This window comes from Lissotriton vulgaris, chromosome 1_2 (genome assembly GCF_964263255.1).
Source record: "Lissotriton vulgaris chromosome 1_2, aLisVul1.2, whole genome shotgun sequence".
Lineage (NCBI taxonomy): Eukaryota > Metazoa > Chordata > Amphibia > Caudata > Salamandridae > Lissotriton > Lissotriton vulgaris.
In genome coordinates, this window is record NC_141686.1 from 347,343,126 (window position 1) to 347,355,235 (window position 12,110).

General features: G+C 48.1%; 1 protein-coding gene across 1 annotated transcript in view; it reads left to right on the forward strand.

Moving 5' to 3' along the window:
* The window catches only part of LOC147736749 (uncharacterized), a 190,148-nt gene that overhangs the window by 143,374 nt on the left and 34,664 nt on the right, over positions 1-12,110 (forward strand). The window contains exon 3 of the mRNA XM_086952689.1: positions 1,443-3,128. Coding sequence (XP_086808815.1) covers positions 1,443-3,128 — 1,686 coding nt within the window. The remainder of the gene's footprint in view (positions 1-1,442; positions 3,129-12,110) is intronic.

Genomic DNA, 12,110 nt, shown 5'->3' on the forward strand with positions numbered 1-12,110 from the left:
ACTAATTTGCATACAGCCAGGTTCTGAAACTGGGATGGTGCAGTGAGCTAAAAAACGGTGTTGGATCTAGCCCTGATCTCTTGACTGGGTGAGAGCTTTCTGCTTAATTCAGAGACTCTGTCCCTCACCACCCCTTGTTGTAAATATTTTTGTCCACCCTAAGCGTGGAAGGGTATTCTCAGATGTGAGACCCTTGCTCATTGCACCATCAGGATTCAAGCAAACCGGGCCGAAGACGGCTGTAATGCCAGAAACCGGTCCCCGGGAGCTTGTTTCCTTCCCAGTGTAAGAATTGGCTTTTGTAGTTTGGTTTGCCCTGTTCCCATCATGCACTGGGACAGGAACAGACTAATTTGCATACAGCCAGGTTCTGAAACTGGGATGGTGCAGTGAGCTAAAAAACGGTGTTGGATCTAGCCCTGATCTCTTGACTGGGTGAGAGCTTTCTGCTTAATTCAGAGACTCTGTCCCTCACCACCCCTTGTTGTAAATATTTTTGTCCACCCTAAGCGTGGAAGGGTTTTCTCAGATGTGAGACCCTTGCTCATTGCACCATCAGGATTCAAGCAAACCGGGCCGAAGACGGCTGTAATGCCAGAAACCGGTCCCCGGGAGCTTGTTTCCTTCCCAGTGTAAGAATTGGCTTTTGTAGTTTGGTTTGCCCTGTTCCCATCATGCACTGGGACAGGAACAGACTAATTTGCATACAGCCAGGTTCTGAAACTGGGATGGTGCAGTGAGCTAAAAAACGGTGTTGGATCTAGCCCTGATCTCTTGACTGGGTGAGAGCTTTCTGCTTAATTCAGAGACTCTGTCCCTCACCACCCCTTGTTGTAAATATGTGGTTATTAGTGAGGCATGAAGGCATTTTATCCTATCTCTGATCACGGACTGTAAGTTCAGGAATTTCTGGCATTGATTAATTGCATCGAGGTGTGTCTCCCAGACATATACAGATGATCATATATGTTGAATGGGCCTCTATTCAGACTACACTGTTTTGACGATGTGTCTGTATTTGCTGTTATTTGACCTTGACCTTGAGATAATAATTCACTTGTCCTAGACTAATGTTGTATGGAGTGTTTTATTTATGTCATTGTCTGAATCACTTAACACTTTCACAGACCTTAGAAACGTACATTAAGAAGATATTTGCGACAATGGCAGACATGATAAGGATTCTGAAGAAGCAGAAAATCTGGAGACTCTGTTTACCTAAAATAGAGTCGGCCTACACAAGATGGAGTCAGGTCTTATTTACTTTGTCAGCAATAGATATATAGTTAGATTTTCAAGGTGGCATGTGGTTAACCAAATGTAGTGCAATTGCAAAATATTTTGGACACGGTCACATTACAGGAAAGTGAAACTCTATTATTAACAATTTATCTTGTATGTATTCATGCGCTAATTTCTATCTTTATTTTTTGCCTATGTAGAGAATGGCCAGAGAAGCAAATCTAATATGATGCATGGAGACTATGACGGAGAATTGGAGCCAGGCAGAACATTATCTGGAATCAATACCAGGCAGTTACTCCCGTTCACAACATCACACGATTCAGTCCAGGAACAAAACAAGAGTCAGTGGGAGCCAATAACGTCCCAAGAAAACAGACCGCATCAACCTCTTCAAAGAGATAGCAGTTTTAACAAAGCTTTCCTTAATTTAATAAGCGAAGAGGAACCAAGTGCTTGCATGTTTCCTGATCACCAAGGAGGAGAGGTTGGAGCAAATGCAGCCAACGGTGGTGAATATGGTAGGCGATTCAACAATTTATCAACCGCAATTATGCCTCAGCATCTCCGCCCAGGGGACAAACCATATGAATGTAGTGAATGCGGGAAAACCTTCAGGTTTTCATCAAACCTGCAAAAGCATCTAGAAGAGCATGCCAGAGAGAAACTGTACCCATGTATGGTATGTGGCAAAGGCTTTGATACCCCCTCATCTCTACTCTGGCACCAACACATGCACACTGAAGAAAGCGTGTACACATGCACGGTGTGTGGTAAGAGTTTTGGAACAGCCTCGTCCCTACTCTGGCATCAGCACATACACACTGGAGAGAAGCCTTATCCATGTGCCAACTGTGAGAAAAGTTTCAGGTCCCAATCAAATCTATATCAGCACCAGCAAGTACACACTGAACAGATGCCGTACTCATGTTCCATGTGTGAGAGGAGCTTCAAGAACCCCTCAGCACTGCAAAGGCATGAAGAATCACACGGAGGGCTAACATCGTACTCACTCACTGCATATGATGAAGGTTTCAATGACTTCTCATCTATCCACAGGCAAGAACGAATGCGTACAGAGGCTAAGCCATACTCGTGTACAGACTGTGCCAAGAGTTTCAAGGACCCATCAGCTCTTCTGAGGCACAAACAGGCCCACACAGCAGCTAAACTATCCCCATGTCCTGAGTGTGGGAAAACCTTTCCTGACCCAATTTCCCTGCACGCACATTATCAAAAACATACTGGAGAGAAACTGCACCCATGCACGGAGTGTGGAAAGACTTTCCTGAGCCCTTCAGCTATGCACCAGCATCAGAAGCTGCATACAGCGGAGAGGCTCTATACATGTCCTGAGTGCGGGATTAGTTTCAAAGCTCTGTCAAACTTGCATACTCACCAACGAATGCACACAGGAGAAAAGATATACCCGTGTACTGAGTGTGAAAAGAGTTTTCTAAGCCAATCAGCACTACGTAAACACCAAATAATGCACACAAAGCACCAAGAGAGGCCATACCCATGTCCTGAGTGTGGGAAGCGTTTTGTTGACCTGCCCTCTCTGCACAAACATTTAAGAACACATTCAGGAGAGAAGTCATTCCCTTGTGATCAGTGTGGAAAAAGTTTCAGACTCCGGAAATCCCTGCGTATACATTATCGAATCCACACAGGAGAGAAACCACATTCATGCACTGAGTGTGGGAGGTGTTTCAGTGACCCATCTTCATGGCGCAAACACCAAAGAATACATCGAAGAGAGAAACCTTATCTGTGCACAGTTTGTAAGAAGAATTTTTCTGACCCTTTGTCTCTGCAGAAGCACCAACAAATACACACAGAGGAGCTGGAAATGAGTAGGCCTATCACTCTTCTCCCCACACTGAGTTGAGTAGCCCTACCATGTGCGTCCCTCTGCAGACGAAGCAAGAGAAGCAATGCAATAAGCATGAATGTCACACAAAGATCCACAGTGCCCATATATACCTCGATGTCCATGGTCTTTGCCTGTGTGCCCTAAGTGTTAGCTCATTCCAATGCTCTGAGTCATCCAACTAGTGAGGCCGTATGTCAAACTCCAAGAAACAGAGCAGACATGAGAGTGCCAATGATGTTAAGGGCAGCATCCTGACTAGTAGAGGAGCTTGAACTAACAGCGTCTATTCCTAGGATTGCATCCTCCTTCTTACAAAATAGGAAACACTTAGGACAAAACAACACGAAAAAGTGTCTCTTAATATAGGAGGAAAAACATCAAAACGTATCTAATTAAACATAATAATACTGTCTATGGTAGACAGAGTAAAAGTGATGCATCTATTGATGTAAATCTAACATATAAAACCAGCAGAAAAGGGAAGGAATAGAAGTCAAACTTAAGAATGCCCTAAACAAAACATGGGAATGTAACTACTTGAGGGAGAAGGATGAATAGAAACCTCAACGTTGAAAGCGTAAAAGTTGGAGAAGTAAGGTAAGGAGACAGCAGGAGATTGTACGCGTAAGGAAAGACATTATTCTTGACCTAGAATGGCTTCAAGAAACCGATCACCTCTTGGAAGCAACTAAAATCTGCAAACAACTGTACAATGTAAGAGAAGTGAATCTCTGTGAAACTACTCTCCAGCCACAAACAAGATTGGTACTAAAAATATGAAGTGCAAATACACCTTAAGTTTTCATTATTGAAGGTGTCAAAATGATGCCCCAAAAAGTACAAAGGGTTATGATTGCTGCAATAAAAAATATTAAACTTGTGTTCACACGTGATGCCCCGCGCCCAGAGGAAAGGAATAAACTATTTCTACTGAAAAACACAAAATCAGAAATATAACAATACACTGAAAAGGAGAATAATCTGCTTTTTCAAAACTTTATTGGTGTAACACTACAAAACGGCTACAGAACATTAAAGTACCTGAACATTTTCTTGTGGTTTTAAAAGAGATTGCATCATGTTTTTAAATTGAATCTTTAAAGACTCTTATCAATTGTGCACAGATAGTAGGGAAAATAAAATAAATTCTAGAGCGACAATATGGATAACAAAACTAGATAAAAACATTAAATGTCCGAATATTAATAGTAATAGCTCCAGATTAACACTCTATATTTTGGAATATTAGTGAAAAGAGATGCAGCCTAAAAGATAATATATTGGAATACTACAGGTAAGGAAGTAAGCTCAAACCATTTTATATTATCAATGTTAGAGACAAGAGATCGGATAAAAATATTATATAAAGAATTATTTGAATAAGCGATTCAGATAAAAGTATTATATAAAGAAACCCATAGTATAACATTGGGGTAAAGTTTACGATTGGTGCAAACCAACAGGGTCATACTACCCCAATCTACAAGTTCATTTACTTCAGGTTCAAGTCAGACTGGCTTCATACCAGAAAAGTCTTACACTATCAGCCTTGTAGGCTTGTATATTTAAAAGGTATATATACTGTTAAAGTGCACAAAATCATAAAATCTTTTCAAAGCCGAGGCTTCCTCCTCTTCGTTGTAGCATTTATTATTGAATGATAATGGCCTCCCTTCTTCTTCAAGCACGTCTTTCTCCCAGGACTCAGATCTCTAACTTTATTTTAGCACTATTTATCTGAAAATAGACCTAGGCTACGTTTACATATTCTCCACAAAAGATATGTTGACACTCCACATATGTTCCAGAGATGTCATGTGGAGAGTGAGCATGGACCACACCCCATGTCTGTGCTTGGTATGCTCACGGTGCGGAATGGTCAAAGATAGTCTTTAAGTTGTAGCCTCAGTTCAGTGCCCTGAAACATTTCATTACTAGAAAGACGGTGAAGTTACACGACTTTAGCGCCAGGAAACCCTCGCGGGTGGGAGCACAGTTTACAAACACACATAACATAACAAATACAAATACTGAAAAGTAATAAAAATGTGATAACATTGCTTTTGCCCAGAATGAGGCACAATTAGAAAAATACAACACGGCTACGGCTTGATATTAGATCAAAGGGATGTTGTGGTATCTGCATCAAGTACAAAAGCCAGGATACGCAAAAGTCAATGTTGGTGGAATATCTTCGTAGCATCACTTGTCTTGGGTGAAATACAACCGATAAAGATCTATGCTCCCTAAGATTGGTACCAAAAGAACTCTGAGCGGAAGCGGCCTGTGACCGAGAGCGGATACGAAAACAACCCTTGAAGAATACTAGCCCAGGGCACTCTTACTGTGGCACGAATGCCACAGAGAAACTCAACCGGGAGAGTCACCCTACAGAATGGTGCCACGTTTGGAGGAGGCGCTTCCAGTTTTCGACACTTAATGAGTCAAAGAATCATCATTCTTGACTTCACACGAAGAGCCCATTATAGAGGTTACCCATGCACATGGGCCTAGAGGGTACAGCAGATTAGATCCTGGGAAACTGCAGGTGGTGGTTCTTGCCCTGACACTGCGGGGTAATCGCCAGGAAATTGAGCGTAATATGATATTGGCTTCTGCAGATCAAATCACCACCTGTCAATGATACCATCAATCCACAACCTGGAGTTATGGGATGCAGCCTGAAGTGCTATCTCTTAGCAGGACATTTCTACTTTTTGTATAGACTGTTTTCAGCAGCCCTCCCAGCATCACCTCTCTGGTGCATCCATTAGTGTAATCCCCTTCATTAAGAACAGCATTTCTACCACCCTGACCGTCCATGAGAGATGTGACCCTTAATCTCAACTTTGATCAGCATTGATTATCACCCCAGGAAATGCAGCCACTTCAGCTCTGCCTGCTGAGAGCTGTCGAGGAATATATCCACTGACTTCAGGATAGTTCTGGGAGCTCTGATGCTTCTAAGACTTGACTCCAGAGATGTGTGTGTGCTTCATCGTTTAAGCTCATCCACCGCTCTGATTTCCCACCACGGACGCCTGATGGTCCGCCACCGCGGTGATTCCTCTCCACAAATGCTTCATGCTCATTCGCTGCAGTGATTCCCCTCCATGAACTCCCTGGGCCCCGCTGGATAGATCAATCTGCAAGCCTATCTGACAATCTGTTCCCACCAGAAGCAAGACGCCTGTACATCTGAGAGGCCTGCCCACCACAAGAAAGACGCCCACGGTGTGGGGCCATATCAACAAACTTTCAGTTATTGCCTTGAAAACCTATGTCTTTGCGCTTCATTTCATTGGATCTCGTTCTTGGTTCCCTTTCCCCACCCTTGGCTATGTTTAGTCTGTTCCATTTGTTCTTCTAGGCCAAATTCTATCTGAAATGTTTCGTTCCTTTGTTCGTGCTTCACAGTGAATATCAGTGTCTCTTGAGTCAAGACTGTCTAAAGAATTTTTTATAACTAAACGAATATGTCTTATCCAAACTCTCCCTTCTCATTTTTGAGGATTATTGCTGTTATTGCGTTTATAGAGAATGCTTGTTGAAAATCCATTGTAACAGTTAACAAAGTGTTGTCATATGCAAGGGAACCAGATGTACCACGAATACACAAGAAGGAAGGGTGTATGTCCCAGAGCAGTGAACGTGACTGTAGTATGTGGCTTTTCCACCTGCCTGTAGAGCTACTGAAGCATGATGGACTTACGCTCACTGGATCTGTAGGGTGTTCAGTGTGCTGGGGTGCTCAGGAGATCCCTGGGTCCTTTGACTGACACATGCAAGCTGTGTAAGGGGAGTCACTGGGTCCTGCAGAGCTAGAGAAAAAGTACTGAACTGACCAGCCTCTGAAGGCAGTGGTAAGATGCCTGGCACCAGCAAATGCAATAACAACAGTCCCCATCCGAAGCTCAGGCTCTGAAGCCCCGTCTTCCCTATTGTTGACATCCGCCAATGAATAACGCCTTAAGATCATTGGCTACCTCCAACGTGTGCTGTGGACATGTAGACAGCAGAAACCACTCAAAGATGGACCATCCCTGATTGCCCTCTACTTCCTGAGTCGCTCCCTTAATCCTGAAATCCACACCTTGTCCCGTGGACCATCCCTGATTGCCCTCTACTGCTTGAGGCACCTTCCCATTCCTGAAGTCCACATCTTGCCCCATTGGTCCATCCCTGATCGGTCTCTACTGCTCGAGGCGCTCTCCCAATCCTGAAGTCCACTCTGTGCCCCGTTAGTCCATCCCTGATTGCCCTCCACTGCTTTAGGCGCTCTCCCAATCCTGAAGTCCACGCTGTGCCCCGTTGGTCCATCCCTGATTGCCCTCCACTGCTTGAGGCACTCTCCCAATCCTGAAGTCCGCCCCTTGCTCCATTGGAACTCCCCTGATTGCCCTCTAGTCCTTGAGGCGCTCTCCCGATCCTGAAGTCCACTCTGTGCCCCGTTGTTCCATCCCTGATTGCCCTCCACTGTTGAGGCCCTCACCCGATCCTGAAGGCCGCACCTTGCCCCGTTGGAACTCCCCTGATTGCTCTCTGTTTGAGGCGCTCCCTTATTCCTGAAGTCCACCCCTTGCCCCGTTGGTCCATCCCTGATTGCTCTCTATTTGAGGCGCTCGCTTATTCCTGAAGTCCACCCCTTGCCCCCTTGGTACATCCCTGATTGCCCTCTACTGCTTGAGGCGCTCTCCCAATCCCTACACCCACACCTGGCCCCGTTAGACAATCCCTGATTGTGCTCTCTGCTTTAGGTGCTCTCCCAATCCTGAAGTCCACTCTGTGCCCCGTTAGTCCATCCCTGATTTCCCTCCACTGCTTGAGGCGCTCTCCCGATCCTGAAGTCCACTCTGTGCCCCGTTGTTCCATCCCTGATTGCCCTCCACTGTTGAGGCCCTCACCCGATCCTGAAGGCCGCACCTTGCCCCGTTGGAACTCCCCTGATTGCCCTCCACTGCTTGAGGCGCTCTCCCGATCCTGAAGGCCACCCCTTGCCCTGTTTGAACTCCCTTGATTGCCCTCCACCCCTTGCCCCGTTGTTCCATCCCTGATTGCCCTCCACTGCTTGAGTCGCTCTCCCAGTCCTGAAGTCGACACCTTGCTCTGTTCCTCACTGCATGTATTGTGGTAGTAGTAGGCTTCCTCTGTCATCATTTGGGATCTTCCTCTCCATACATTAATCTCTACATCACTCTCCCCACGCGCCCGCCTTCTCTTCTCCAAAACGCCCGTCCCTGCTCTCATCACTATGCGCCTCTTTTTTGGGAAGAGGTGTGGTGGAATGGCCAGGGCGGCTGACTCCGGACCACGGGGGCTCATGGTTCGATCCCCGGCGTGGGCGGCAGATTAGCCCAGCACCATGTGACTCTGGGCAATAGCTCGCTTCATCTTCCCGACGGCCCCAAGCGCCGGGATACCTCGTCTGAGGTAGCTGTGCGCTTTACAAATGCTGGAATTATTATATTCATTCCGTCTACCTTAACCCCACTATTCCTTCCTCCTTCCACCCACCCCTCTTTACACTAATGTATCCTCCATTCTCATCATTCTGTCCATCTGTTGCTGCCATGACTCATTAATCCATTCATCCTTGCCTCTCCCTCACTGGTACACCCAGTGCACCTTTCTGAATACTGCTGCGCTGTCAAGACCAGGACCAGGTAAAACTGAGAACATTCTTTTCAGCACAAATGAATTTAAAGGGATTTGATCCAAGGGTCCAAGTGGAACTTGTAGGAGCCACTACCACCAGGCAGGTCATCTCCCAGCTACAAGATTCACCCTCCCAGCTACAAAATGCACTCTACCAGCCACAAGATGCACACGCTCCCTGCTACAAGATGCACACTCTCGCAGCCACAATATGAACCCTCCCAGCCACAAGATGCACACCCTCCCTGCTACAAGATGCACTCTCCCTTCTTCAAGATGCACTCTTTCTGTTACATGATGCTTTCTGTCTGCTACTAGATGCACACTCTTCGCGATACAAGGTGCACCCTCCCAGCTACAAGATGCAAACCCTCGCAGCTATAGGATTCACACTCTCCCTGCTACAAGATGCACACTCTTCCTGCCACAAGATGCACTCTCCCAGCTTCAAGATGCACACTCTTCCTGCCACAAGATGCACTCTCCCAGCTACAAGATGCACCCTCCCAGCTACAAGATGCACCCTCCCTGCTACAAGATGCACCCTCCCTGCTACAAGATGCACCCTCCCTGCTACAAGATGCACCCTCCCTGCTACAAGATGCACCCTCCCTGCTACAAGATGCACTCTCCCTGCTTCAAGATATACACCCTCCCTGATACAAAATGCACTCTCCCTGCTTCAAGATATACACCCTCCCTGCTACAAGATGCACTTTCTCTGCTACAAGATGCACCCTCTCCCAGCTACAAGATGCACACTGTTAGACGGGGACCCGGAGGGTCGGCCAAGTACAGGGGGGAGAGGCCTCCGGTGAGGGCCCTCTCCGATAATCGTACAAACAAGTAACTTCCCCCCCACAGATGGACACCACACAGAGATGAGTTCTGCACACTTTTATATATATCTTGGGTCACGGTGATAAACGATACAACAGGACCAGGATACGAGGATCCTGTCAATTCTAGTCTCTTGGGGGGAAAAGGGTAGCGGGACAGTCTGAGTACCGGTCTGGTACGGAAGCAGCCGGAGATGGAGGCTCACAATCCTCGAGCTGGAGGGTTTGCAAGGAGGGGCCGCGGCAGCGCCAGCAGGCTCCGAAGATGGTTCACGATAAGGAGGGCCGCGGCAGCGCCAGCAGGCTTCGAAGATGGTTCACGACGACGATGAGCCGCGGCAGCGCCAGCAGGCTTTGAAGATGGCTTACGACGAGGATGAGCTGCGGCAGAGCCAGCAGGCTTTGAAGATGGCTTACGACGAGGATGAGCCGCGGCAGCGCCAGCAGGCCTTGAAGATGGTTTCCGACGAGGATGAGCCGCGGCAGCGCCAGCAGGCCTTGAAGATGGTTTACGACGAGGATGAGCCGCGGCAGCGCCAGCAGGCCTTCAAAGGTGGTTCACGAAGAGGAGGGCCGCGGCAGCGCCAGCAGGCTTCGAAGATGGTTCACGATAAGGAGGGCCGCGGCAGCACCAGTAGGCTTCGAAGATGGTTCACGACGACGATGAGCCGCGGCAGCGCCAGCAGGCTTTAAAGATGGCTTACGACGAGGATGAGCCGCGACAGCGCCAGCAGGCCTTATGAGCCGCGGCAGCGCCAGCAGGCTTTCAAAGGTGGTTCACGAAGAGGAGCCGCGGCAGCGCCAGCAGGCCTCCAAGGATGAGTTTGTCTCGGTGTCTCTCGACTCCAGGATACAACTGCCTTCCTGCTTTGGAGCTACCCCAGTTATAGGTCTGGCGCCCTTTGATGTCCGGACCCTCGCACTTGGAGGTCGGGAGGTCCGGGATGAGGGAGTCCAGACACCCAGCAGGGGGGTGGAGTCAGCGCCCAGGGAGGCTGGGGGCGATCGACACCTGGCGGAGGGGAGCCGTTGACACTCCTTCTCCCATTGACCTACCAAGTGGTCTCTTCACCCCCTGGGTGGATGGTGGTGCCTCGATGTCGGGGCCTGGCTGGGCCCGAGGCCGAGGTCGACCCGAGGCCACGAGGCCTGGTCATGTAGTGTCCAAGATGGCGGCTGGGCCGGAGACCGGGTTCCGGAAGGGACCCGGGCCAGCCGCTACGGTGGGGTTCAGGAGCCAATGTTCGGCGGGTTGTACGGGTGGTTCTTGTCCGGGGGAACAGGAGGAACAGGGGTCCACGACCCGCCATGCGGGGAGGGGACGGCTGGCCACGAGGCCTGTCCAACACACACCCTCGAAGCTACAAGATGCACTCTCCCTGCTACAAGATGCACTCTCCCTGCTACAAGATGCGCTCTCCCTGCTACAAGATGCACTTTCTCTGCTACAAGATGTACCCCCTCCCTGCTACAAGATTCACTCTCTCTGCTACAAGATGCACACTCTCTCTGCTACAAGATGCAACCCCTCCCTGCTATAAGATGCACTCTCCCTGCTACAAGATGCACACTCTCCCTGCTACAAGATGCACACCCTCCCAGCTACAAGATGCACACCTCCCTGCTACAAGATGCACACTCTCCCTGCTACAAGATGCACCCCCTCCCTGCTACAAGATGCTCTCTCCCTGCTACAAGATGCCCACTTTCCCTGCTACAAGACACTTCATCTTTTCCGTGTATGCATATATAGACTGGGCAATGTTGACATCTGCTTTTTTGCACAACCTCCATATGTGAGTATTAAGTATCTAAATTTATTCTTTATTACCGTTAAAGATCCATCTTGTGGCAGGTTCATTTCAGGGCCCGCTTTGCCATTTTATATAAGGGGGCGTGTTCCCCTGATATCGAAGGGCTTTCTCACTCATCTCTGAGAGCCATCAGCGGCCACAGATAGCGCGGAGCATGCGCGGGGAACAGTGTCTCAGGTCTGGTGCCCCTAAACAGTTTTGCGCATGCGCAAAAGAATAGTGTTTTGCCGCGCCGGAAATCACAGCTGCTTGGTTTCCGGACATAGAGATGAGCACCTATGATCCCTGGCCAGTTTTTTGACCCTGAGCATTTCCGTAGCCTATGAAGCCACGTGAGGCGTCCCACTTGATATTTAGACCGGGTGGGCGGTCCCGTCGGTGCCTCCCCTTCCGCTCAGTTTTCAGCGACGGGTACCGACGGAGAGGTAGGCTGATAGATGCTTTGCTTGCCATTGTGTTTATGTAATTGACACGAGCGCAGGGTAGCTGGATAATAATAATAATTTTTTACACCTCCTTTGGCAATTCCTCAAGACTTGGGTCTCGTCTGTCTGGATAAGTGTACTTTCTTTCCTGCTGCACCTCTTTAAATTTCAACTGCACCATTTATGGTATCTTATAGGGTGATACAGAGGGTCCCCTTTGGCCTTGATATTACTAGACTTTCAGAGACAGTCACTTATC